Source organism: Zosterops lateralis (assembly GCF_965231275.1).
Source record: "Zosterops lateralis genome assembly, chromosome: 10".
NCBI classification, from domain to species: Eukaryota; Metazoa; Chordata; class Aves; order Passeriformes; family Zosteropidae; genus Zosterops; species Zosterops lateralis.
Window position 1 is genome coordinate 954944 of NC_139770.1, and position 22241 is coordinate 977184.

General features: G+C 47.2%; 1 protein-coding gene across 1 annotated transcript in view; it reads right to left on the reverse strand.

The window, feature by feature from the left end:
• Positions 1–22033, reverse strand: part of PLCH1 (phospholipase C eta 1) — a gene marked incomplete at both ends in the record, with an annotated part of 28759 nt that extends 6726 nt beyond the window's left edge. Inside the window, 16 exons of the mRNA XM_083868273.1 lie at positions 497–604; positions 689–868; positions 1348–1445; positions 2064–2155; positions 4740–4811; positions 5911–6072; positions 6628–6735; positions 8188–8359; positions 9248–9368; positions 10482–10685; positions 12587–12680; positions 14474–14644; positions 16550–16679; positions 17909–18152; positions 18495–18641; positions 21952–22033. Coding sequence (XP_083724399.1) covers positions 497–604; positions 689–868; positions 1348–1445; positions 2064–2155; positions 4740–4811; positions 5911–6072; positions 6628–6735; positions 8188–8359; positions 9248–9368; positions 10482–10685; positions 12587–12680; positions 14474–14644; positions 16550–16679; positions 17909–18152; positions 18495–18641; positions 21952–22033 — 2185 coding nt within the window. The remainder of the gene's footprint in view (positions 1–496; positions 605–688; positions 869–1347; positions 1446–2063; positions 2156–4739; positions 4812–5910; positions 6073–6627; positions 6736–8187; positions 8360–9247; positions 9369–10481; positions 10686–12586; positions 12681–14473; positions 14645–16549; positions 16680–17908; positions 18153–18494; positions 18642–21951) is intronic.
• Positions 22034–22241: the final 208 nt, after the last annotated feature.

Here is a 22241-nt window from a genome sequence, read left to right on the forward strand (position 1 = left end):
GCAAGAATGAGAGTGTCAGGAAAAAGATACACATAATAAATATCAGCCCCCAAGACACATAGAGACAGACAAATTCGGTCAGAAATGAGAAACTGTGAGTTTGTAAAATTCTCCTCCTCTTTCTTACAACCTTTTCTGAGTGGAGCAGCCCGTGTTTATGTGATTCCAAGGCAGAGCTGGACCAAGCCCTGGATATTTGTTTCCTGGACCACTGGCGGAGCTTGTTCTACTTTTTCCTGCAGCTGGTTATCCTAGGACCCCTTTTTCTTCTTTTAAACACACGTTAATAAGAAAAAGACCTCGAAATATACATATATATTTTCATATATATATGATCACAGTAAGAGATTGCACATTGGCACAAGTCTAAGAGCTATGGTTGTGTGGAAATAGGAAAGATTCTGTATTTGTTTGCACTTTCCTTTCTTGTGCCTTCACTGTGAAGGACTCTGTGCAAGGCCTGAGAGCTCCACTGATAACTACACTGGAACCTTACCTTTGCACATCTGCTGAGGTTTGAGGACATAACCACAGTTGCCATTTACCCTGAATTTTGCTTCATTTAACTGCATCACACGTCCCTCGGACTGGTAGTTTAGTGCCACTGAAAGAGAGAAGTGGGGTGTCATTAATAAAGCTAATATTACATGGCACAGAAGGGAAGGAGAGTCTCTCATGCAGCTCCTACCTAACTGGCAGCCCACATTCCAGTAGGGAACAGGGTTGAAGTTGCTGGAGTCGATGCGATAGGCTGAGGGATAGACCCTGGTGAGCTGCCTCTGGTTGTAAAGCATGAACTGCTCAGCCTTCTGCTGCACTGCCTGGTGGGCTCTGGTCTCACTGAAGGACAGCACGTTCCCTGTGGAGCCTGTGTGCCATGGAACAACCAACAGACAGGTGACAAACAATCCCAGGGCACTGGCCCGAGCCCAGTCCTCATTGCCTGGCTGTTAATTAGTCCAGTGTTACAGGATGGACTGTCTTCTCCCACACAAATCATGTACTCTGGGTAACTGAAGGGCACCAGCTCCCCATTCCAGGAGGGTCTGTTGCTCTCCCCTCAAGAGGGCAGACTTGAAAGGAAAGCCAAGCAAGAGCTCCAGCTAAAGAGCCCAAGCTCCAGAGCTCCTGCTGGGGCCTTTCCTCCTGCAGACCCCCAGGTGTGGCAGCTCTGGGGAACCTACAGCAAAATCCTCTGCTGTCAACAGGGGGAGAGGAGTCCCTGCCAGGGAGGGAGTGCCCTGCTGGGCTCTGGCTGTGCCCTGTGCCACCCTAACAAACAGCAACACTCAGTCCTCTCCTCTCACAAGTGACAAGGGACATGCCAGCCCTGTGCCAGCCCCATACCATCATCCACGATGTCCTGGGCTGCCACAGAGTTGGTGTACACCACCAGGTCAGACAGGGCCCGGCACAGCTTCACTGTCTTCCTGCGGCGGGCAAGCCTGAGGGGTTAAAGCAAACAGAACAGGCACTTGCAGTATTGAAGGTGTATTTCAATCCCCCTTTCTGTTCTTTTCAACAACAAGGAAATTGTGAGCAGGGAACCCTGTGTGGCAAACCTCCTTGGAGAGGGTTCTGGGATGACTGTTCCCCTCTACCTGCACAGCCCATCCACACAAACAAAATTTTTCATTTAAAACACAGTGAAATAGCTGCAGCATGACTGTTCTAGACAAAAACCAGGGAGGATTTCAGTGACAGCAGACACATTCTCAGTGGCACTTTTTTGATTGCTTTTTCTTTCTGCTCTCAGATGCAATAAAGCTGCCTGGGCTGTGATGCACCTTCTTTAACCTGCACAGTTTGTTCTGAGCACTGTTTGCAGCAGGTGAAATAGGGCCTGGGATCCTTCCACGAGCAGTGGCACTGTCACACCTCCCTGCAGGTTCAGGGTAATTGCTGCTGAGAGGTTTCCACCTCACCTGGGGGGTTCCCAGCTCACTTGAGGGTCCCCAGATCACCTGTGCAGTTCCCAGCTCACCTGAGGGGTTCCCAGCTCACCTAAAGGGTTCCCAGTTCACTTGTGGGGTCCCCAGCTCACCTGAGGGTCCCCAGCTCACCTGTGGGGCTGCCCTGGCTCCTTCCCAGGAGGGTGCTGCTGGTCCTCATCGTCCGAGGCCCCGTGGGCTCTGGCTGCTGCCTTTGCAGCTCTCTGTGGGGAAAGAGCCGAGCAGGGTCAGGCACTGGGGGCTCCACACAGCCCCATTGCTGTGGGGCAGGAGGCTGAGCTGGGCTCTGCAGCTCCAGGGACAAAAGTGACTCCTGGGGCTGGGCCAGCAGAGTTTCCCTGCTGGGGAGAAGGAAAGGCAGCACAGAGCACACTGCACCCAGGGCAGGGATTGCAGCTGTGCCCAGCTGTGTGCTGGGCAGCCCTCAGGGCGTTATTCCTGTGTGCTGCCAGCCCAGCCAGCCCTCAGGGCATTATTTCTGTGACCTGCCAGCCCTCAGGGCGTTATTTCTGTGACCTGCCAGCCCCTCAGGGTGTTATTTCTGCCAAGGGTCTGTCCAGCACAGGCCACTCTGTGCTCTGCACCAGCCCTGCTCCCTCCCAACCCCAGAGGACAACAATGCTCCTCCCCTGGCTCCAGGGCACTGCTCCTGCTGAAATCCCAGTGGATTTTTTTGCGGCATATTTAACCAACAGCAACACACAGCAGGCTCTAAATGTACAGAGCACTGGTTCTGCCCACCTGGGCCTCCCCCCAGTTTAGAAAATGAAACATCCATTAGTGAAGGTGTGAACAGAGTCTGGGCAAAATGTTCAAACATCATCTTCCTGCTCCATTTTGAGCCACATACAAATATTCAAGTGATTCTAAATTATTACACTATAAAGAAAATAGCTATGATAAAAAAGATCAAAACCTCAAAATCCCCTTTTTTTCATAAGCACCTATGATTTAACAGTTTCCAATTTCAACATGACCTCTTTTCTAATGCTAAACACAGCTTCAAGTGAGAGTTATTTAATTCCCTTCTCATCAAGAGGTAATTAATATAACTGAGAGCTCCTTATCCCTTTGCATATGGCTCACTGAGCACAGATTTCTTTCCTCTTGTCATACACCATATTGGACATAATTTAGTTTGCTGGTATTGGTGCTGACATGAAGTTGACTCTATTGGAAATCATTTGCATGGTTCACTCTGGAGTCTGAAGGTCTGCACTGAGCATGTTCCATGCAGTTAACTTTCAGCAATTGCCAGCTTTAGTGTCTTTGTACCTCCCCTGGTAGTTTTCAAAGAGTTTATTCATTTGGCACAAGAGCTGGCTGAAAATGCCATGTGTCAATATTGTTGGGTGGATAATTCTGCAAAAACATCAATAGTAACCAGTTTTCCCAGGCATCCCCTCAGCTGGAAAGGCATCAGGGGCAGTTACAGGATGTCTCTGTTGCCTCAGTCTACAATACTATCACTATTTTTTTTTTTAATCTATATATACCCTTATTTTTTTTCAGCAGAGATGAAATGAACAGGCTTTCCAACCTGCTCCATCCATTAGGATAACTAGCTGAAGTAATTAAATTATCGACAGACCTTCCAGCCCTCAGCAGATTCCAGTGGCTGATGTTTGCCTGTGACATCTCACTGGCAGCATTTGTGTGGCCAGCAGCAAGCACAGGGTGCCAGGGCAGTGCCCACCCTCAGGGAGCACAGGAACACACCCTGAGAGGGTGATGTGCCCTGAGCTAAAGGTGCTGAAAGGAACACGAGCTCTTTTGACTGATGCAGGCTCGGAGCTGAAGTGTAAATGTGAGTCCTGGTACTGTCAGCTTACGGAATTTCTGATGGCTCCTGGATGGCTGCAGGGCAGATGGACTGGTGGCTGAAATGTCTCTTAATCATAAAGAACTGCTCACATTCTCAGTCCCAAAGGTCAGTGCAGGGATAGCACAGAGCAGGAACAGCAGGCTGGGGCACAGGGGCTGCTGGGGGCACAGGGACTGGCCTGCAGAGCTGCCCCTCTGTTCAGTCACCCTCTGCTGACTCCAGCAGGAAGGAAGGAAGCTGGCAGCTGGAGCAGCTCAGGTTCAGGCTGTAAATCCAAGGCTCAGGGCACTGTGGGAGTGTGGGAATAGGGGAGGCAGATGACAGGAGCACATTTGTCAGGATATGGGAACAGGAGGAACGTGGGCACTGTCCCCTGTGGGGGCTGCTCTGTGCCCAGCTGTGAAATGAGAGCTCTCAGCTCCTGCCTGGGCCAGTGCAGACACCCCTGAGGAGCAGCAGAGCAGGCTGCAGCTGTACAAACATAACCAGGACAGGAAAAGCAGGAGCAGATCAGGGAGAAGACATCTGCACAGAGCAGGAGCCCAGAGGCAGCACTCACACAGCAGCCCCTGGGAGCAGGAGGGACAGCCCCAGCACAGCCCTGCCCAGGGTGGGGCACAGCAAAACTGGGCCCTGACTGAACCAGGCACCCTCAGCTCTGAAAACAAGATATGCCAAGACATTTGTCTATGCTGCTCTTCTGCTGCTGCAAGTGTGATCAGAAAATCAGCAATTCCACAGCATAAGTAAAGATGATCCTTTAGCCCCATGAGACATTTTTGTCCGTCTTAAAGGTTCCAAATCTTCTGCACAGAATTAAGACACCAAGTGTAATCACACAGGCTCCCTCCTTGCTGCTCCCATGCCCACCACACTTGTCTGGAGCAGCAAAACACTGCCAGGGTCTCTGGGATGCTGCCAGTCCTAGAACAGCACCCTCAGCTCTCATTTATTTCGCTTACCTTGTGTTTACCAAAGTTGCCCATTAATGATCGACCGTGAGACTTTTTTCCACCTTCTTTTGTGTCCAGGTTCTGTGCAGAAAAAGTGCAATAAAAACTGTAACTGAATACTTTCAGAGATGTCTTTAAAGAGTCTGCTACAGTCTCCAAAAGGCAGCATTTCAACCTCACACAAGTTCTTATATGTCACCCTGGTTCACTATTAGGAAAGTAAAATTATTGCAAATGAGACAAAGTGAGTTAAAGTCTGAACTGTGAACAAATTGAAATTCAAAATCTCATTGCAGGAGTTTGCTAATTTCTTTGTGCAATCGATAGTTTAGAATCCTCTAACTGTAAAGAAAAATAGTGACATTAGCACTCAAGACAACAACAAACCATGCAGAAAAAGCAGTCTAGCAAAACCAGGCAAAAAACAACAAACCAAGACGTCTGAGTGTTCTTGAAAGCAGCCACAAAGGGAAAGGGGAGAGGAAAAAGAGTCTCCTAGCAGATGAATGTGGACTTTTCACAGGCAGCCTGCAGGCTGAGTTCCACATTCCCAGCCATGCCCCCAGACATCAGCTGGATAACTCCTGGCAGCATCTCCCTTCTTCTGTCAGGAACACACAGCCCTTCATCTTCTGAAGAGCAAAACAAAACTGAAGAATATTCCCCCAGCATTTCAGCTGGGTGAGTGTTTCAGTGCTGTGAACTCCAGCTATTCCCTGTTCAGTGCTGAGCTGGAGTCACTTTGGGCTTTCATGATGATGAGGGCACTGGGAGCCCAGCAAAATCAATGACCTCTGTTCAGAGGTTTGCTCAGAGCTCAGCCTGGAAGTCTCTGTAACAGGTAGAAAGAATCTTGAGGAGATTTTTACTTCTTTTAATAGCAATTACTTGGGAAAAATCAAAGACAGATCAGTAATGAAGGAAAATAAATGCCCAGTAAAAAAACAAGGAAAATATCCCAACTGCTCCATTTCTGGTCCATCCATCACACAGTAACTCCCAGGAAAGAGCCCTGTGACACTGGTTCCAGAACAGCCACATCTCCACAGAAAATTCACTCTGTGTTTCATGTCCCTGGAGTTTGCATCCAGCTCCTCAGTTCTTGCCTCTCTCATCTGACCCTGTCTGCACCACATTTCACTGCCCAGTCCTCAGAGGGGTGTGAAGGGAGCAAACATACCTGCTTCAGGTTCACATTGAAGCTCTGGTGAGTTGCCTTCAGCAGGGCTCTCACAGTGAAGCTGTCAGGATCCTCTTTGTCCCTGATCTGGGATTCTTTTAGCAGAGATTCCAGTTTTGTTCGTATAAAAGATTCCACCTGGTGCTGAGTTGCACCGTTGCTCTGGAAGACACCAGGAAACTCAGTTTAAGCAGGTGCTCATGTCCACTCCATCACACTCTGAGGTCACACAGCACTCCCATTTCCTTCCCTCTGCAAGAAAAGACTCCCTGCATAATCCTGCCTCATTCTGCCCTTCCTGAATTTCCCTTCTTGTCCCCTCAGTCCTCCCAGCTCAGCTCAGTCCCCCCAGACCCCCAGGGCCTGGCCATGGGCTCTCTCTGCCTCACAGCTGTCACAAGCCTCACCTTCTCTTTCAGAAGAGCAAGAATTCTCACCTAATGCACTTACAGACACCCTAAGCATTAGATTCCTGCTCCAAACAGTTAAAAAATGAAGATATTCCTGTTAACAGTCATCCAGACTATACAGACTCAAACCAGTCCCTTACATAAGGCACTTAAAATAAAAATGAATCCTATAGAACAGCATGGACCTGACACAGGAATTAAAAACTTAGGAATGAAGAGCTCTGCTAACAACTGTAAGTAGGACATGGGGAGTGCATGTAAGGAATGCAGAGCTGTCACACTCTGGGAAGTGACTGTGTGCACCTACAAAGCAGGGCTTTAATTTGCAGTCATCCTCAATTTCATCAGCACTGTCCTCTTCTGAAACTTCTCCTTCCTCAGCATCTGCTCCGAGGCTGCAGGGCAACTTCTTACCCTGAAATGAGGAAAAAACAGGCCCAATAAAGGTGGTCAGTGCTGGTTAGTGCAGCCAGTCTGCTCCTCTTGCTTTACCATCTGCTCCTAAATAAATCGCCTACTAAACTCCTGCTCACAGAAATGTTCTCAGCATACCTGCCTCATCAATGGGAGACAGGAATGACACCCAAATTTCTGCAGAAATGCAGAGGATTGATTTTTAGGCTGCATTTTGAAATTAATAATGCTGCTGCTAATGAGTGGGTCAAATTCACTTCATGCTGGTACCTTTACACTGGCTTAAATCCCAGAGTGTTATTAGAGTTACTGTTTATATACATTTACAGGATGAAAATTATGCCATTTTTTGAAATTGCTTGGCTAGTGAATCAATACTGCCTTTCAAAAGAAATGTATAAAAAGAGCAAAAACAATAGCAAAAAGATGAGAAGCTGGCTTACTTCTCAACAAGGTACTGATTCCTAAATCTGATTTTATCTTTTCCAATAGAGCTACTTAAATTGAGCAGGTGATGGGAGATGGGGCTTTGTGCAGGGATCCTGTCATGCTTGAGATGGAATTTCTCATTCTGAAAACAGCTCAGCTCCACAGCAGGCTGCACCCACAGGGCTCCAGCAGTGAGAGCTGGAGGATCACACTGAAATTACTGCTGAAAAGCCAGCTCAGAAGTCCAGGTAAGAACCCAGAGCACCCAGCCTCTCCTGCCTTTAGTTCACTGCCATGGGATTGCTCACAGGAGTGACACTCCACACCATCTCCTGTGGATCCCTCCAGCACCAGCCCCACGTGTTTGCACAGTCCATTAACCAGCAGCCACCCCAGAAAACCAAGTCAGTGAAATGCAAAATCACGGCTGAGCACTCAAAGGGCTCCTAATTTAGGGTCAGCTCTGTTCTGTGCACTGCAGCACGTCCAAACTGGGGATCCCTGCAGCCATCCTGACACCAGGGACAGAGGGAAAGCCAGAGTGTCCTGAGAGTTCACACAGAAATGATTGCCCCCTGTAAATTACCTGTCCAGGTAAATTAGACAATCTAATGGGGCAGAATCTATTAATCATCCTCCCAAAGGTCTGCCTTGTGCTTCTTCCCTGTTCTACCCATCCTGGCCTCTAGAACAGAGCAGATGTGTTTGGAGTGAGAGGCTCACACAATTAATCCTGCCCAGAGCACCAACTCCAGGGCTCTGGGGCCTCCTGAACTCCTCTCTCCCACAACAGCAGGTGAACCATGAACAGAGTTCCATCCCATGAACTACACCTCTGAGCTGGGTGAGGGGAAAGGCAGGAAATCTTCACTTTTCTATCACTCCAAAGCACTCTGTCCAAGGAAGGACTGTCAGATAATGTTTAGATGCTAAAGGGATATGAACTGGTCCTCCAAAGAAAACCTACAATAAATATCACAAGCTGACTTCTGTTGCATTCTGAACATGCCCAGCAGCAAGTTACCTTCACTAGGATTTTCCCTTTTAAATCCTGAGGGCTGGGAAGCTGCCTGGGATCTCCAGTGCTCACGGATGACAAGTCCAGTTTGTCACCAAATATCTCCTTCAGGTACTGGGCAATCTTCTTTTGCTGTTGAATGCTGCAGTGGTTTTCAATGGACAGGATCACTGGAAACCTGGAAACAAAGGAGACACTCTCAGCTGTGTGTGGAGAAACCACAGCTGCACTCTTACCACCCCACCTGGGAATGAACAGCTGAGTCCTTCCACAAATCTGCCCCACTGTTTTCTAAACTCCTGGCAGCCCCAGGGTTCTATGGCAAGGACCCCCACACCAAATAATGAGAACCACCTCCTTTAGTTTTGATTTCACCTTGTATTTCTCATCAATAACATCAAATTTTGGGGCTTGGTTGGTTTTTTTTTTCCCACATCCATTGGTTGGCTGCTTTTTTTTTTCTTTTAAATAAAGAAAGTATTTTCCTTTTATTCTCTTTAAACTACTCAAAATTCTCTACACCCACTCATGACTTGAGGCTACTCTGTGTGTATATATCTATATATCTAATATATATAGATATGTTTAAAGTCCACAGTTTTCATAATTAAGTGTTATAAAGCACTGTGGCAGACGAAACAGATTCAGAACACTATCCCACACCTCAGTACTTCCTCACAGTACACATGACAGCTTTTCAATTTTCCTGCTGAAATAAAGTATTTTCAGTAGGTAGAGAACATCACAGTATTGATTTTTGTGGAGAATCTCCCTGTGGATGTGAGTGGGAAGTTCTATTGAAAGATAATCAGCAGTGTCAGACTGTCCAAAGCCTTACTGAGTTTAAGAGCACAAAAGGTTCAACTTAGGCAGAACTGTCTCCCTCAGTTGATGGGAAGAGCTCATGCAGCTGAACAATAAACACAATATGGGCAATAAACAGGGGAACAGAATCAACCCTGGTGTGTTTAAAGGAATATCTGCACTTCCTGGGCTTGCTGGTTGTTTTCAGTGTGGGATTAACTGCAGAAAAGAGGTGTAGCTCCAGACCTGGCTCCACACTCACTCGTTTTTGATGAAGGCGTATTTATTGATGGTTTCTGCCACGTCCCGGAAGGGGATTTTGGAGGTCAGGGTGTAGCCATGGTGCACCACTGGCTCCCCGTCGGGGCCATCCCAGCAATCCACTGGTAAAAACAGAAAAGCCACACATTAAGAGATGCCCCCCAGTCTCACCCATTGCTGCCAGCAGAGCTCCCCTGCTCAGCCATGCAGGGGCCAACAAGGTTCACTCCACCTCTTGCCCCCTCTCATTCCACTCCTCACACTAACAAGACAGTCTTTTCCTGGGTCACCTGAGAATTCTGCATCCTAGAACTGCTTTTTCCCTTGTATTAATTTGAGTTTTTCCTCATATATAAAACTATGAAGGTGTCATAGGTCAAACAATGTTTACAGCTACCTTGGGAAAGTAGTTTTTGCTTCTGAAGACAAACTATTTAAAAAGATTTTCTCTTTTCCCACTCCCAATTTAACTTGCAGCTTTATAACTGGCTGTATGAAGAGTAGCATCAAATCCAGCACATGTAGAATGGAGCAGCATAAGAATGCTTTTCCTAATGAATGCCTGTATCCTGAATTTGTACCAAACTTGTCACTGCTGCTGCCTCTACAGGCAGTTAAACTTCCCAAGGAGACAGATCAGAGCTATTCCCTGGGCTCTGAAGGAGCTGCAAGAGCTCTGAGGTCAAGCAAAATAACACCACTGAGTGTTCCTGGGAGCTGTTCTGCAGAAGGCAATCACCCAGTTTTCTCAGGTTCATTTTCTCCAATTAATTTTTAAATAGAGATTAACAATATTTTTTTTCCAGATGACCTTTTGTAATGCCAGCCATAAAAAATTAATCTTGAGTCTAACTTGGTCAAAAGACTTTATTTATTTCTTTATTAAAGAAAACTACTGATACTAATATAAAACCACTAATGTTTTGTTATTATTTAAATCATGCAGAGTTTAAACAAGAATCCAATCTGAAGAGACAAGAATCCAGTGTGATCTCCACATTGCCCCATGGCAGAGGGGTGGAACTGGATGATCTCTAGAGCCCCCTCCAACCTCAGCCATTCTGTGATTCTCTGGTGCCTGTGATGCTTGCCCAACAGAAAAATCCACTTTGGAGTGGTCAGAAAGTGCGGCAGTGCCTGAGCCAGCCCAGCAGCACTGCTGGGAGGGTGTCAGTGACCCAGTACACCCCCAGCACATCCCCAGTACACCCCCAGCCCATCCCAGCGCAGCCCACCTTCGACGCAGCGGCAGCCGGCCTGCAGCACTCTGGCGTACATGTCGGCCCGTGACTGTGAGAGCAGCTGGTCCCCGCTCAGGTACGTGTTGTGGGACGAGGCGATGTAGTAGTGGCACAGCGGCTGCTCCATGTCCTGGTGCACCTGGCGGTGCAGGGGGTTGGACACCTCGCACGCCGGGCTGCGCATGAAGCTGGTGAAGCCTGGGGACACAGGGACACGCAGGGTCAGGGCAGGGACAGCTCTCAGCTCCTCCCAAGGCTGAGGGGCTGGTAGTGGGTACAGAATCCAGGGCAGAGCGAGGCCACACTGGCTCAGAAGAAAATGCCTTTTTTTTAATATAGTTCCTTGCTGGCACTCCCTGTTGGAGTCCAGGGCATCCCTTTGGACCTGAGGAAGGGAGTTTGAGCCCTGGACAGGGGGTGTGGAGCCGGTCCAGGGGGGTTAGAGACCTTGGCACAGAGCCCGGGAAGACACTGACTTTGATTTTAGTCCATGGGAGAGGCTTCCAACACTGAGAGAGGAATTACAAACCACAAAGGGGTGAAAACAGTACAGCACAAGATAAAAAATTTAGAAGTTTTGGCGTTCTTAGAATAGACATAAGTGGGGGGACAAAATGGAGGAATTAGGGTGGTGCCTTGAGTTCCTCTCCTTCTTCCTCATCCTCTATCTTCTGAGGTGGTGATGACACAAAGCAGTTTGAGAGGACTGGGTCAAATAAGAAATGACCCTTTTAGTGTGAGCACTAGGTATTGGTATAAAATTGTAAATAACCCACACGTAGTTATCTGTATAAATGTGAGGTGATGCCCCATCGGGGGGCAGTCCCCTCATGTCCCAGCCCCTGTCCAGACCTTGGCTGGGAGTGGAGAAAATTCTGAGATATGAAACAATAAACAACACAAGAAACCTGAAAACAAAGCCTTGAGGACTCCGCTTTTTACTTGCAATGTGACTCAGGGCTTTTGGAGGGCCAAGGACTTTTAATCACCTGAATCTCGGGTGTGAAACCCAACCCCAGACTCCCCTGCTGTGAATGGCAGTGCCCTGAGCATGGATGGGGCCAAAAGCCACCCAAAGCAGAACCCTGGATCAGCAGCCAAGGCACTGACCCAGCCATCTGCACTTCACTATTTTCTTTTTTCTGCAAATTTATTCAAGAAGACGGTGCTTGATTTATAACCCTCTAAATGAGAGCAGCACTGAACAGAGAAAGTTTTAAAAATACATCCTTTAGGAATGAAATATGTAAAATATTTGCAAAAGACAGTGCAAACAATACCAGCCCTGAAAGCAGCTCAGAGATAAAAGCAGCTGCAGAGCAGGTTAAGAGGAGCAGAAACGCTTGCAGAAATAATGTTTAAGTGTCACAGCTTGTTTGTTTTACCTTCCTCATTTCAGTTCGAGGGCAGCGCCCTGGGTCACATCAGAAGCTTGTTGAAGGGAGGCCATACCCAGGATTTAAATACCAGGAGGAGGAAGAGTCCTAGTTCCCCCCTGCCCAAATCACCATGCACATTATGCTGCTCCACAGAAGCTTCCTTCTGGGCAAAGGAACACACCATGGCATTTAATCTATGTCATCCCAGCTCTGAGGCTGAGCTGATACTAAGTTGGATTCTGAATAAATATACAATTTACAATTGCTTTCACAAACAGTGGGAATCATTATTAAAACCCAGTGAAAATGCAACTATCTGTACTTTACTTCACGGAACTTAAATTGTGCAGGATCTCAGATCCCCAGAGCCAAGGCAGAATGAACTCTTGGCTCCCATCCCCTCACTGGGTGAAGGCTATAGATAAACTGCATGGTGGAGTTTGTCTTACAAACACAGTGAGCAATAAATCCCCACAGCCTCAGGCATCCATGCCCACCCCTGAGGATGGCTGTGATGGATGGATGGCTGGAGAGCTGCTGCCTCACCACACCCACTCACATCCCCCCTGGCTCACAAAACGCCCCCACGCTCCCAATTGCTGATCCAGGGGACTTTGTGTCACAGACAAACAGCAAAAGCCTCAACAAAACACCACCAAAGCACTTCCACACCACTGCAGTAGAGCAAGACAAAACTCACTCTAAAATCAAAACTTTTACCTTCAATCCCAAGAACATTTTGCTTCTTGTTTTCTTCTGACACTTCAAACTTCTGTATGATGTCCAGACAATATTCTGGTGTCACATTATTCATCTGCACAAAAACAACAGTGGAGGTACACTTATTTTTAATGTGACCAGCACGTGAAAATCTACTTAACTTGGAGGAGACAAATAAGAGTGAGAGGTAGCCATCAATTAAAACCTATGTCACTTTAGTCTCAAGATTAAAATTAGCTGTTTAGCAGCTTTAGTAATTGTACTGGCCAATACTGCTGAAATGAGAACTATGACATTATATTCTTTAATATAATCTTCTTAGACATGCAAAAAGATTTGGCAGGCTTGGATTTCATTTTCATGCGTTTTCCACTCCTATGATTTCATTACTTCCAAGGGAGTTCACTGTAATACACAGGCTAGGAGAGAAATAATTAAATTCTGAAATGAAAAACAGCAGCTTTTCTGAAACAAATAGGAATTTTGTCAACAGCTTCAGCTAGCCCACAGCTGAGGTTCTAACTGATTTGTGGGGCACTTACAAGTAGACACTTATATTTCCTTCAGAACTAAAGGGAAGAAGTATTTCATCTCTCATCCCTCATCTCATCTTTCCTCACTGCCTTGAGTTATAGAGAACCAAAGGGAGAACGAGGACTGGGTGGATTTAATTTCTCAACCACCAACATCACAGAAAGATACTCAAACCTCTGGCATTTTCCTTGTGCCATCATCCTGTTCAGTTTGTACTGTCCCAGCTAAGCCAACCATCCTAAGATGCTGCAGGAATTACACAGGATAACAGAAAAAAGAACAATTCAGTAGCAAAAATAACTGATTATCCTTGCTCAGGTTGGTGTTTGATTGCAAACACTGCTCAGAGCAGGCCCTGTTCTGGTACAAGCTGGCTCAAATTAACCTTTCCATCATCCCCCATGGCTCCTTGCTGGCCCAGGGTGGGGTTTTCATGTGCTCTAGGAATGGAAATGTCTAATCCAGTCCAAAGCTGCATCTGCTGGGGAAAGTCCACTCATTTGTGCTTTTTTCATTCTGGCTTGAGAGCTGATGACTGTGACCACTCATTTTTTTTGTTACACTTTAAAGTACTCCACTAAAAATAATATGGGGTGTTCTCCTAAACAGGGAGTTCTGAACTGGAAAGAAGCCAGTTCAGCAAGCTGACAACAACCCCAACCCGCTTTTGTTCTGTCCTCAGGCTGCAGAATATTTAACATCTTGCCAAACGAGTAGCAGATGGAGCAGAACAGACTGTCCACAGACTTCCAAGCATCCAGACAATAGCAAAAGCAAAATGCTGTTTGGGTGAGGGCACTGGGGAGCTGCCTCCTGGCTGGGAGCACAATCAGCCTTTAGGGCAATGCTGCCCTGCCCGAGGGCGTTGCTGGCACTGGGAACATTCAGGGGATTCTCCCTGACCTCCCAAGGCTGGGCACTGGGAAGGGGAACAGGATTTGTGGTTTGCTGCTGGAGCAGTGCTGAGCAGAGCAGCTCCCCAGACAGTCTGCCCACACAGTGCTCTCAGGAGGACACACACAATGCCAGACCTGACAGCTCGAGCCTCCTGCTGCATCAGCAGCCCCACAATGTCCTTGTGCACCCCAAAGGCAGCTCCCCACCTCTGCCTCATGTTCCTCTTCCAGATCCCTGAGCACCCTCTCACACCACTGTCCTGGGCACTTCAAAAATCATCCAAAGCAGCTCAAACTCCTTCTAGAAGCATTTCAAAAAATAATAAAGCCTTCAGAACTCTCTTCTGCCACATCTGTGCTTTGCCCTCCTCCCCAAGTTAATATTTTCCTGAAAATTCTTTCCCTACACTTGAGTCTAAGTCCATGGCCATAGTCATGGATGCAGATATTGCCATACCTTCTGTTCCACCCTCAGAAACTGAGCCAGCTCCTCAGCAGTGAGATGATCCTTCTTGTCACTGTAGCTCAGGAGCAGCAGGTAGAGATCCCGACGCAGGGACATCATCTTGTAGAACACTGAGAATTCCTCAAAGTTCAGGGTTCCCTGGTTCTCATCTGTGTCTGCCTCCTAAGAGGTAACAACACTCAGGTAAACGTGCTCAGCACGGGAGAAATCAGGGAATAAAACAGAGCAGGACTTGTGTACAGCAACAGAAATGTGATAAATTCTAGTCTGCAGGACTGTTCAGACACAAATTCTAACAGGCTAAAATAACTGCAAAATTATATCATCATTGCTGGAGTTTTCAGTGAAAACAGCTACTAAACCAAAGCCACAGACTCCCTATGAACCTCTGATTTCCTTCTTTAATTTCTAATTTATTTCCCCCAGAAAGAGGCTCACCCTGGGCTTTATTCTGATCTCTTGCCCTCCTGTATGCCCTGCAGTTATCCTGGATCAAAACACAGCAAGAGGCATAACAATATCTCCCAAGGCTTCCCCAACAACAGCCTTTCATCTTAAAACATTCAGGACAGTATCAGAGCCTCAAATGCACATTATTTAATCTGCAGCACTCTGCAGAGGGGACAACTCTGCAGCAGCACTGAGACCCCACACCAAAACATACACCCAGCATCACCAGCCTTGATTTGCTGGTTCTCCTCAGAGGTAGGAAGAGAAGAAAACAGTACTTAGCACACACTAATACAAGCTTTTTCCTGAGAACAGCTGCCTAAGAGGATTGCTTTGGATTTTCAAAACAAAGAATATATTCTGGAGAACGGCTGGCAGGCACTGAGTGGGTCTCCATGCAAAAAGGAACTGCAAACTCCTATCACAGCAAGTCAGCTGAGAGGAAAAGAATTCCCAGCTCAATGGTGCTGAATGGGATTTTTAATCATTTTATATCTGTTACATACCTTAAATGATATTTATAATCTGTGGCAACAAGTACAGGCCAAATTAATCTGTGCAACACCACCCTACCAGTTCCCAGGTCTTCGGGAGTAAGTCCAGACTCTAAAGATGTATCTCTAATGGGGATTTTATGCCAGACAAAAAAAGCACTTTTGACCATAGAAGATTCTTCATCTTTCCCATGTTTTACAGCAAACCAGCTTTGAGCTGGTGCTGGTTTAGAAAAGTGAAGATGACTTTTTTTGCTCTCCATTTTGTCCTTGGTTTATCTTTCCTTTCCTACAGTAAACACAAGGACTGGTGGAATATGGGAACTGTTTTCAGACAACAGAAGTAAAAAATTGATTCTAAATCAATCAAATCTGAATGGCTAAATATGAGGAAGTTGTTAAAGAAAACCTAATTACTTGCATAAAGCCAGTCCCTATTAAATAATTTTCCATAAAGGAAATGAAAAAAGATTTTGGTAGCAACAGAGTAATCACTGTCCATCAATGCCAGCACTGAATAATTCAGTTCACAGAGCTGAAACCAACAACGGAGCAGAAAAAGTAACACTGGTAACTTTTCTGTGTGCTTCATGTCATTTAAACAATGCTCTGATGCCTCTTTGTCTGCAAAAAGGTGAGACTTTCAAAAAGCCTGTGAGGTGCTGGGTTTTTAGTCCCAAGGTACTGGCTTTTCAGTCCCAAGGTGCTTGGTTTTTAGCTCCAAGGTGGTGGGTTTTTAGCCCCAAGGTGGTGGGGTTTTAGCCCAAAGGTGCTGGGTTTTTAACCCCAAGGTGGTGGGTTTTTAGCCCCAAGGTGGTGGATTTTCAGTCCCAAGGTACTGGGTTTTTAGCCACAAGGTGCTGGGTTTTTAGTCTCAAGGTGCTGGGTTTTCACTCCCAAGGTAGTGGGTTTTTAGCCGCAAGGTGGTGGGTTTTTAACCCCAAGGTGCTGGGTTTTTAGCCCCAAGGTGCTGGGTTTTTAGCCCCAAGGTGCTGGGTTTTTAGCCCCAAGGTGCTGGGTTTTTAGCCCCAAGGTGCTGGGTTTTTAGTCCCAAGGTGCAGCTCCTGCTCTGGACATGCCCAGGAATGGATCATAGGTGCCTCCCAGTCCCCCAGGCACACACCTGGAACATCTGGCGGACCTTCCTGCGGGGCAGGCTGACGTTCAGCTTGTGCATCAGCTGGTGGATCTCCTCGATGTTGAGCAGCCCGTCCCCGTTCTTGTCAGCCTCCTCGAAGGTCTGCTTCACCCAGCTGCCAGCGTGTCAAGGACAGGCACACAGGGGATCTCCTCATGGGGAAGGGAGGCAGGGCAGCTCAGGAAAGAATCCTTTTTGCCCCTGCCCTCACTACAGCTCAGTCAAATGCTGCAAACCAGAACTGGTTTATGGCGATTATTCACAGCTCAGTTCACAACACCAGCCCCTCTGCACTTCCCATTTTGATGCTCCTCTGTTCCTCCTCTGGGAACGTGCCCTAAAGCTTTCAGATATTGCTGGGCTTTACTCTGGGATCTTCTCCCACCCATTCCTTCACTCTACCTGAACTTCACTTCCCAACCAGCACCTTTCACCCCCTCCTTGCACAAACATCCCTCAGCACCTCCTGCTAAACTCTTGCAGTAGCTGGGAGTGGGACAGGGCCATTCTGTGTGCAGGCTCCCAGCTGCCACACTGGATAAAACAGGATGTGCAGTGATGTTTCACCAGGAGAGAAGGTACAGCAGACAGGAGCAGCTCAGAAAAGTCATGGTTAAATATAGCAAGCTGAGGACAGGTGCAACAGAGCATGCAATACAACCCCAGTGGACCTGTGCCTGCTGTGGATCAGAGTCAAACATGGGAGATATAAATTAAAAATGCCTGAAATATGTTTGTTCTCCAGGAGTACCATTGGAGATTTCCATGAGGCAGAAGAACAGACAGGTTACAATTTTAATTAAGATGGCCTTGGGGTTTGGTTTTTGGGGGAAGAGTTTTCTTTGTGTACAACATTTTAGTCATCACTAAAAAAAACCCAAACAAACTGTTGTGAAAAACACATGAAGAAAACATTCAGAGGACAGGAGCTTCACTTTGGCTACTGGGCTATAACAAACATTTAAAGAGCTTTAAGGATTTGTGCTCCTGACAAACAATGGAGGCTGGGAAGGACACGGGCATCTGACTTACACAAGAGCAACAGAGATGGCCAGGAGTTACTGAGATAACTAGAAATAACTGATCTGCCCCTCGAAAAAAGAATTCATTAACAAAATGCAAGCCTATCCCCTGACTCCCCTGCAGTCTGATCCAGTCTCCAAGGCACAGCCCCTGGTTTATCACACACATAAGTGTCCATGTCAAACCATTGCTCAGGTTTCCATTGCAATCAGTGGAAGAGTTTTGGTCACTTAATAGGAGAGAGGACACCCTGTGCTGAGGTGGCTGAACAGCAAGGCAGGAACACGAGGCAGGAGGAAGGGCTGGCCCCACAAAGGATACTGGTCGTGTGTCCTCTGGCGCTTGGCGAGCGAGTCCTCGTCGCTGATCCCGGCCAGGAGGTACTTGAGCCCCGTGATCCAGGTGCGAGCCTCCTCGGGGTTGGACGTGATCAGGTCCAGGCTCTCCAGGTGGTTGCCGTGGTAAATGGTGAAGCAGCAGCTGGGGTCGAAGCTGCCCTCGGCGTGGCGGTGGAAGATCTCCGACTGCCGGCCCTCGCTGACTTTGTAAATGGAGTCGATGACAACTGGGGGAAAGGGAAACCAAAGGACACGCTGGGACAGCCAGCCTGCCTCTCCCTGCTTCCCACAATTCTGAGTTATTCAGGCTCAGAGGCATTCAGCTTTATTAATGTTACATCTGCACATCCCAAAGCCCTGCTGGACTGAAGGTTTCCTTGCCAGGGCTGTGCCACCCACTGGCTGCCCCAGAGGCTCCCCAGAACACCCCAGAGCTGAGGCTACAGGAAGGGAGCAGGGGAGACAGACACCAAGTGTTTCCCATCAGCCCACGAGCCCCTGTGCAGCTCTGCAATTCACATTCTAATACCAAACAGCCCCAGAAATGAGAAGAAACACGAGGAGTTTACTTTTTGCCTTTTCGCTCTTGCGGGAGGGCCTCCATCGGATGCAGGTCCTGTGCTCATCCAGGTAGAAGAGACGGACCAGCCCCTTGGTTCCACTCTTCAGCTTCACCATCTGCGTCCCAGACTGCATCACGCTCATGCATCTTTCAACTGTGAGGCAGAGCAGAAGAAATCCAGCTGAACGGCCCCCTCATGCACTAATGACAGGATTAAGGGGCGCCCCAGCGTCTGCCAGGCACACACCAGTCCTGACCTGAACCTCGAGTGACAGAAAGTGGGCAGTGCTGGGACACCATTCCCTCTTCACTGCCACCTTCTCCACACAGGGAAATGGAACAGCTCGTCTGCCAGAACACCCTCACGACAAAGGAGGCAAGGAAACTTTAATCTATGTTGAAGGAAAACATTTTATAGTTGTTTCATGCTCATCTTATTTACATTTTTTTTTCTATTACTACACAGAGTGCTGTAATTTTAAACCCCAGCACTGCATGTACATGGACTGGTGAGATCCTCATTCAAACCCCAGAGCCCTTTGGGCTCAGTGGCCCTGGAGATTCTCCCTCATGCTGTGACACTGACAGAGCTGCTCACACAGTGACACAGACACATTCACACCCTCTCCATGCTGCCACCAACCTTCCAACACACACTGGGATGATTTCCTTTCATCCACCCATCCCATTGGGATGATAAGGCTTTTTTTCCTCCTCTGTGTTTTGACTAAAATAAACCCATTTCTTCCATTTCATCTCACATCCTCCCTCCTGCAGCCTTCCAAACACAAGGATCAAGATAGCATTTCCTCTTGATCTCAGTATATATCCATGCTCTTAAATTACCTTCTGGTTTTATCCATTCGCAGCCTCTCCTCACTTGGTATCACTCCAAAATCATCTCCCTGGGTGATTTGTTTACACTCTGGCTGGCTCCCAAATAAACTCTCTGGGTCTGTCTTTATTTCTTATCACCCTTCCTCTCTCCAGCACTTCTCTCTCCAGTGCTCCTTGGTGTCAGAGCAAAGGCTAACCCACGCCCCCACTCCTCTCTGCCAGAGCTGGGATTTATTTATTTATTCTCCCAGCTCCCAACAGTTCTGACACACTCACAGGCAGTCAGAGCAGCATTGAAACATTGCACAAACCAGGGATAAACAGCCCTTGGCACTGGAATAACCTGCCCTGGCTCCCTCACTCAGTAGGAGCTGGAAAGGCAAACCCCACATGGAATAATCCCCATCAGAAGGAATCTTTTTCCTGAGCTCTGTTTCTTGGAGGAAGGAGGGGACTGAGGCTGAGCTGAACAGACCCAAACTCTTCTGAAAGCATCACAAGAGTGCAATAAATGTGTCCTTTATCATGTCCATAAATAATGGCACCCCCTGGATCAGCACATGCACTGAATGAAGGTGACTTTGGAAGGGCTTTAATATAAAATACAAATCAAGCCAGAAGGAGATGTTAGACCACACCCATATGTTGGCAGGGCCAGCATTAACTTGGATCTATCTGAAGATGCACAAAGTATGAGGAAGACAAACATTTACACCACGAGGGATGGAAAAGTCAAAACCTGAGAGAAGAAAGATGAACTGAAGCAAAAATGGTGTCTAAAACTCCCTGTGTACAACCACACAGAAATGCCTTTTCCTGGCAGACCCGGCCTTTCCCTGTGGAACTGAGTTTAGATCAGGTTTGCCTTGGATTCCTACCAAGACAAACACTTGTCCCAGCACAGAAATGGGGTTCTCCCTGTGAGTGTGGAGACACAAACGTGCCCTGCCCCACCAGCCTGGCACACACACCACAAGCACCTGTGGATTTCACTAATAGAGAGATCACTTCCAGCAGAGCTTTAGCTCAGTAAGAGGTTTAGCAACAAGCTACTCAACACAGAAAATCTGCTTCTTTGCACCTAAGGCTAGCAGTGACTGGAGAAAGTCTTACAAAAAGAACTAATTCTCAAGTAAGTCTCTCTATTAGCACCAGCTCAGTTGTCAGAGAAAAAAAATCCCAGCCCAGTTTTACTAAGATGACATTGAGGACACCCAGCAAAAGGCAGAAGGGAGAAGACCACATCTATTCAATGTAAGAAAAGCAGAGAATGAGCCACAGTCAGGTAACTGCAGCCAACAAAACTGTAGGGAAAAATAAAAACCACAAAAGGCAATCCAGTTCCTTCTTCACCATTTCAACTGCCTAAACATCTCTACATCACATGTGGAATTGTTATAGGTGCAGCCACATTGGTGCTTCAGGCAGACTTCAGTGACAGGGAATAGATTTTAAGACACTTTCTTTCACAAAGTGGAAGAAACCCAGTTCCTGCCCCATCCTCAACAGCCTCCACCTCCCAAACCCCACCTGCAGTGTCCAGTGCCCCAGGAGCACCATCTTTGCTGCCTGCACTTTCCCAATTCCAAGGAAATACCATGAGACTTCAAACATTTAAAGAATAGTAAATGTAAGAGAGTTCACGGCATCATTGCTGCTGTGTAGGTGTTAATAACAAAGGCTCCACGTTCAGGGAGGGACTGGGGTAATGGAAATGCCACAGCAATCACGGGCCCACTGGATTTCAGCTCTGCAAACCATTTACAAAACACCCCATCCTCCCCTTCGGGCTATTTATAAAATATAAGCACGCAAATAAAAAAGGTCTTTTTCAAATCTATTCTCAGTATGCTAATGCCGGTCCCTTGGCAGACACCACACATTAGCATCTGAATCAGGGAAGGGACCGAGCGGTGCAGGGCACATTAAAGCTCCAGAAGAGCAGCTCGGGAAGGATTTCACTAAGGAATAGGGAAGCTGGTTCCAGAAAAACATCCAATCCTGTAGATAAACCAGGAATACTGAATAAATGGAGCAGCTCCTCGATGCAGACAGAGATTAAAATATGAGGAAGCAAGGCATGATTCCCATTAAAAGAAATTCTTCTAACACAAGGACTAGCTATGTATTTTTTGCTCCACATCTGAAAATAAATTAAGTTAAACTAGAACAAGATGTAGTTTATGTTACAAGATCAAAGAAAATTAATCTGGAAGTTTAAATAAAAAAAAAAAAAGATGCTTATGGAATGTATAAGGAAGGTGTCCCTGCCCCTGGCAGTGGGTTGGAACTGGGTGGTCTTTAAGGTCCCTTCCAACCCAAACCATTCCATGATTCCATGGTATTTGAAGCTTTAATTTAAAATTAAAAACCCCTTAAAACTACACTCACTCCTGTTTCCAGAGTTACACAAACTTGACAGTTTAAAATCATCCCAAGAGACATCCTGGAGTTTAATGGCATTTAATAATGAAAGACCAGTCTACTTTTTTCTCTCCCAAAATAACCCTTTAAAGCAATACAGACCTGAATTCAAATAACACTTTTAAATTCAGTTCAGCCATGAGAATAAAACTCTCCTTAAGGGAGGAGCTGCTTCTTTACCCAAGGGTAAACCAGATACAAACCCATCTGTGCCAGCTGGATCCTCTCTGGGGTAGCCACGCTGCCCAGCACATGGAAAATCTCTGAGGCCAGGAGGAAAGTCATGGAGCACCACGATGTCCCTGAGCTCTGGGATGTCCCTGTACCCCAGGATGTCCCCGAGCCCCACGAGGTCCCTGAGCCCTGGGATGTCCCTGAGCCCCACGAGGTCCCTGTGCCCCGGGATGTCCCTGAGCCCCGGGATGTCCCGGTGCCCCAAGATGTCCCCAAGCCTCGGGAGGTCCCTGTGCTCCAGGATGTCCCTGAGCCCCAG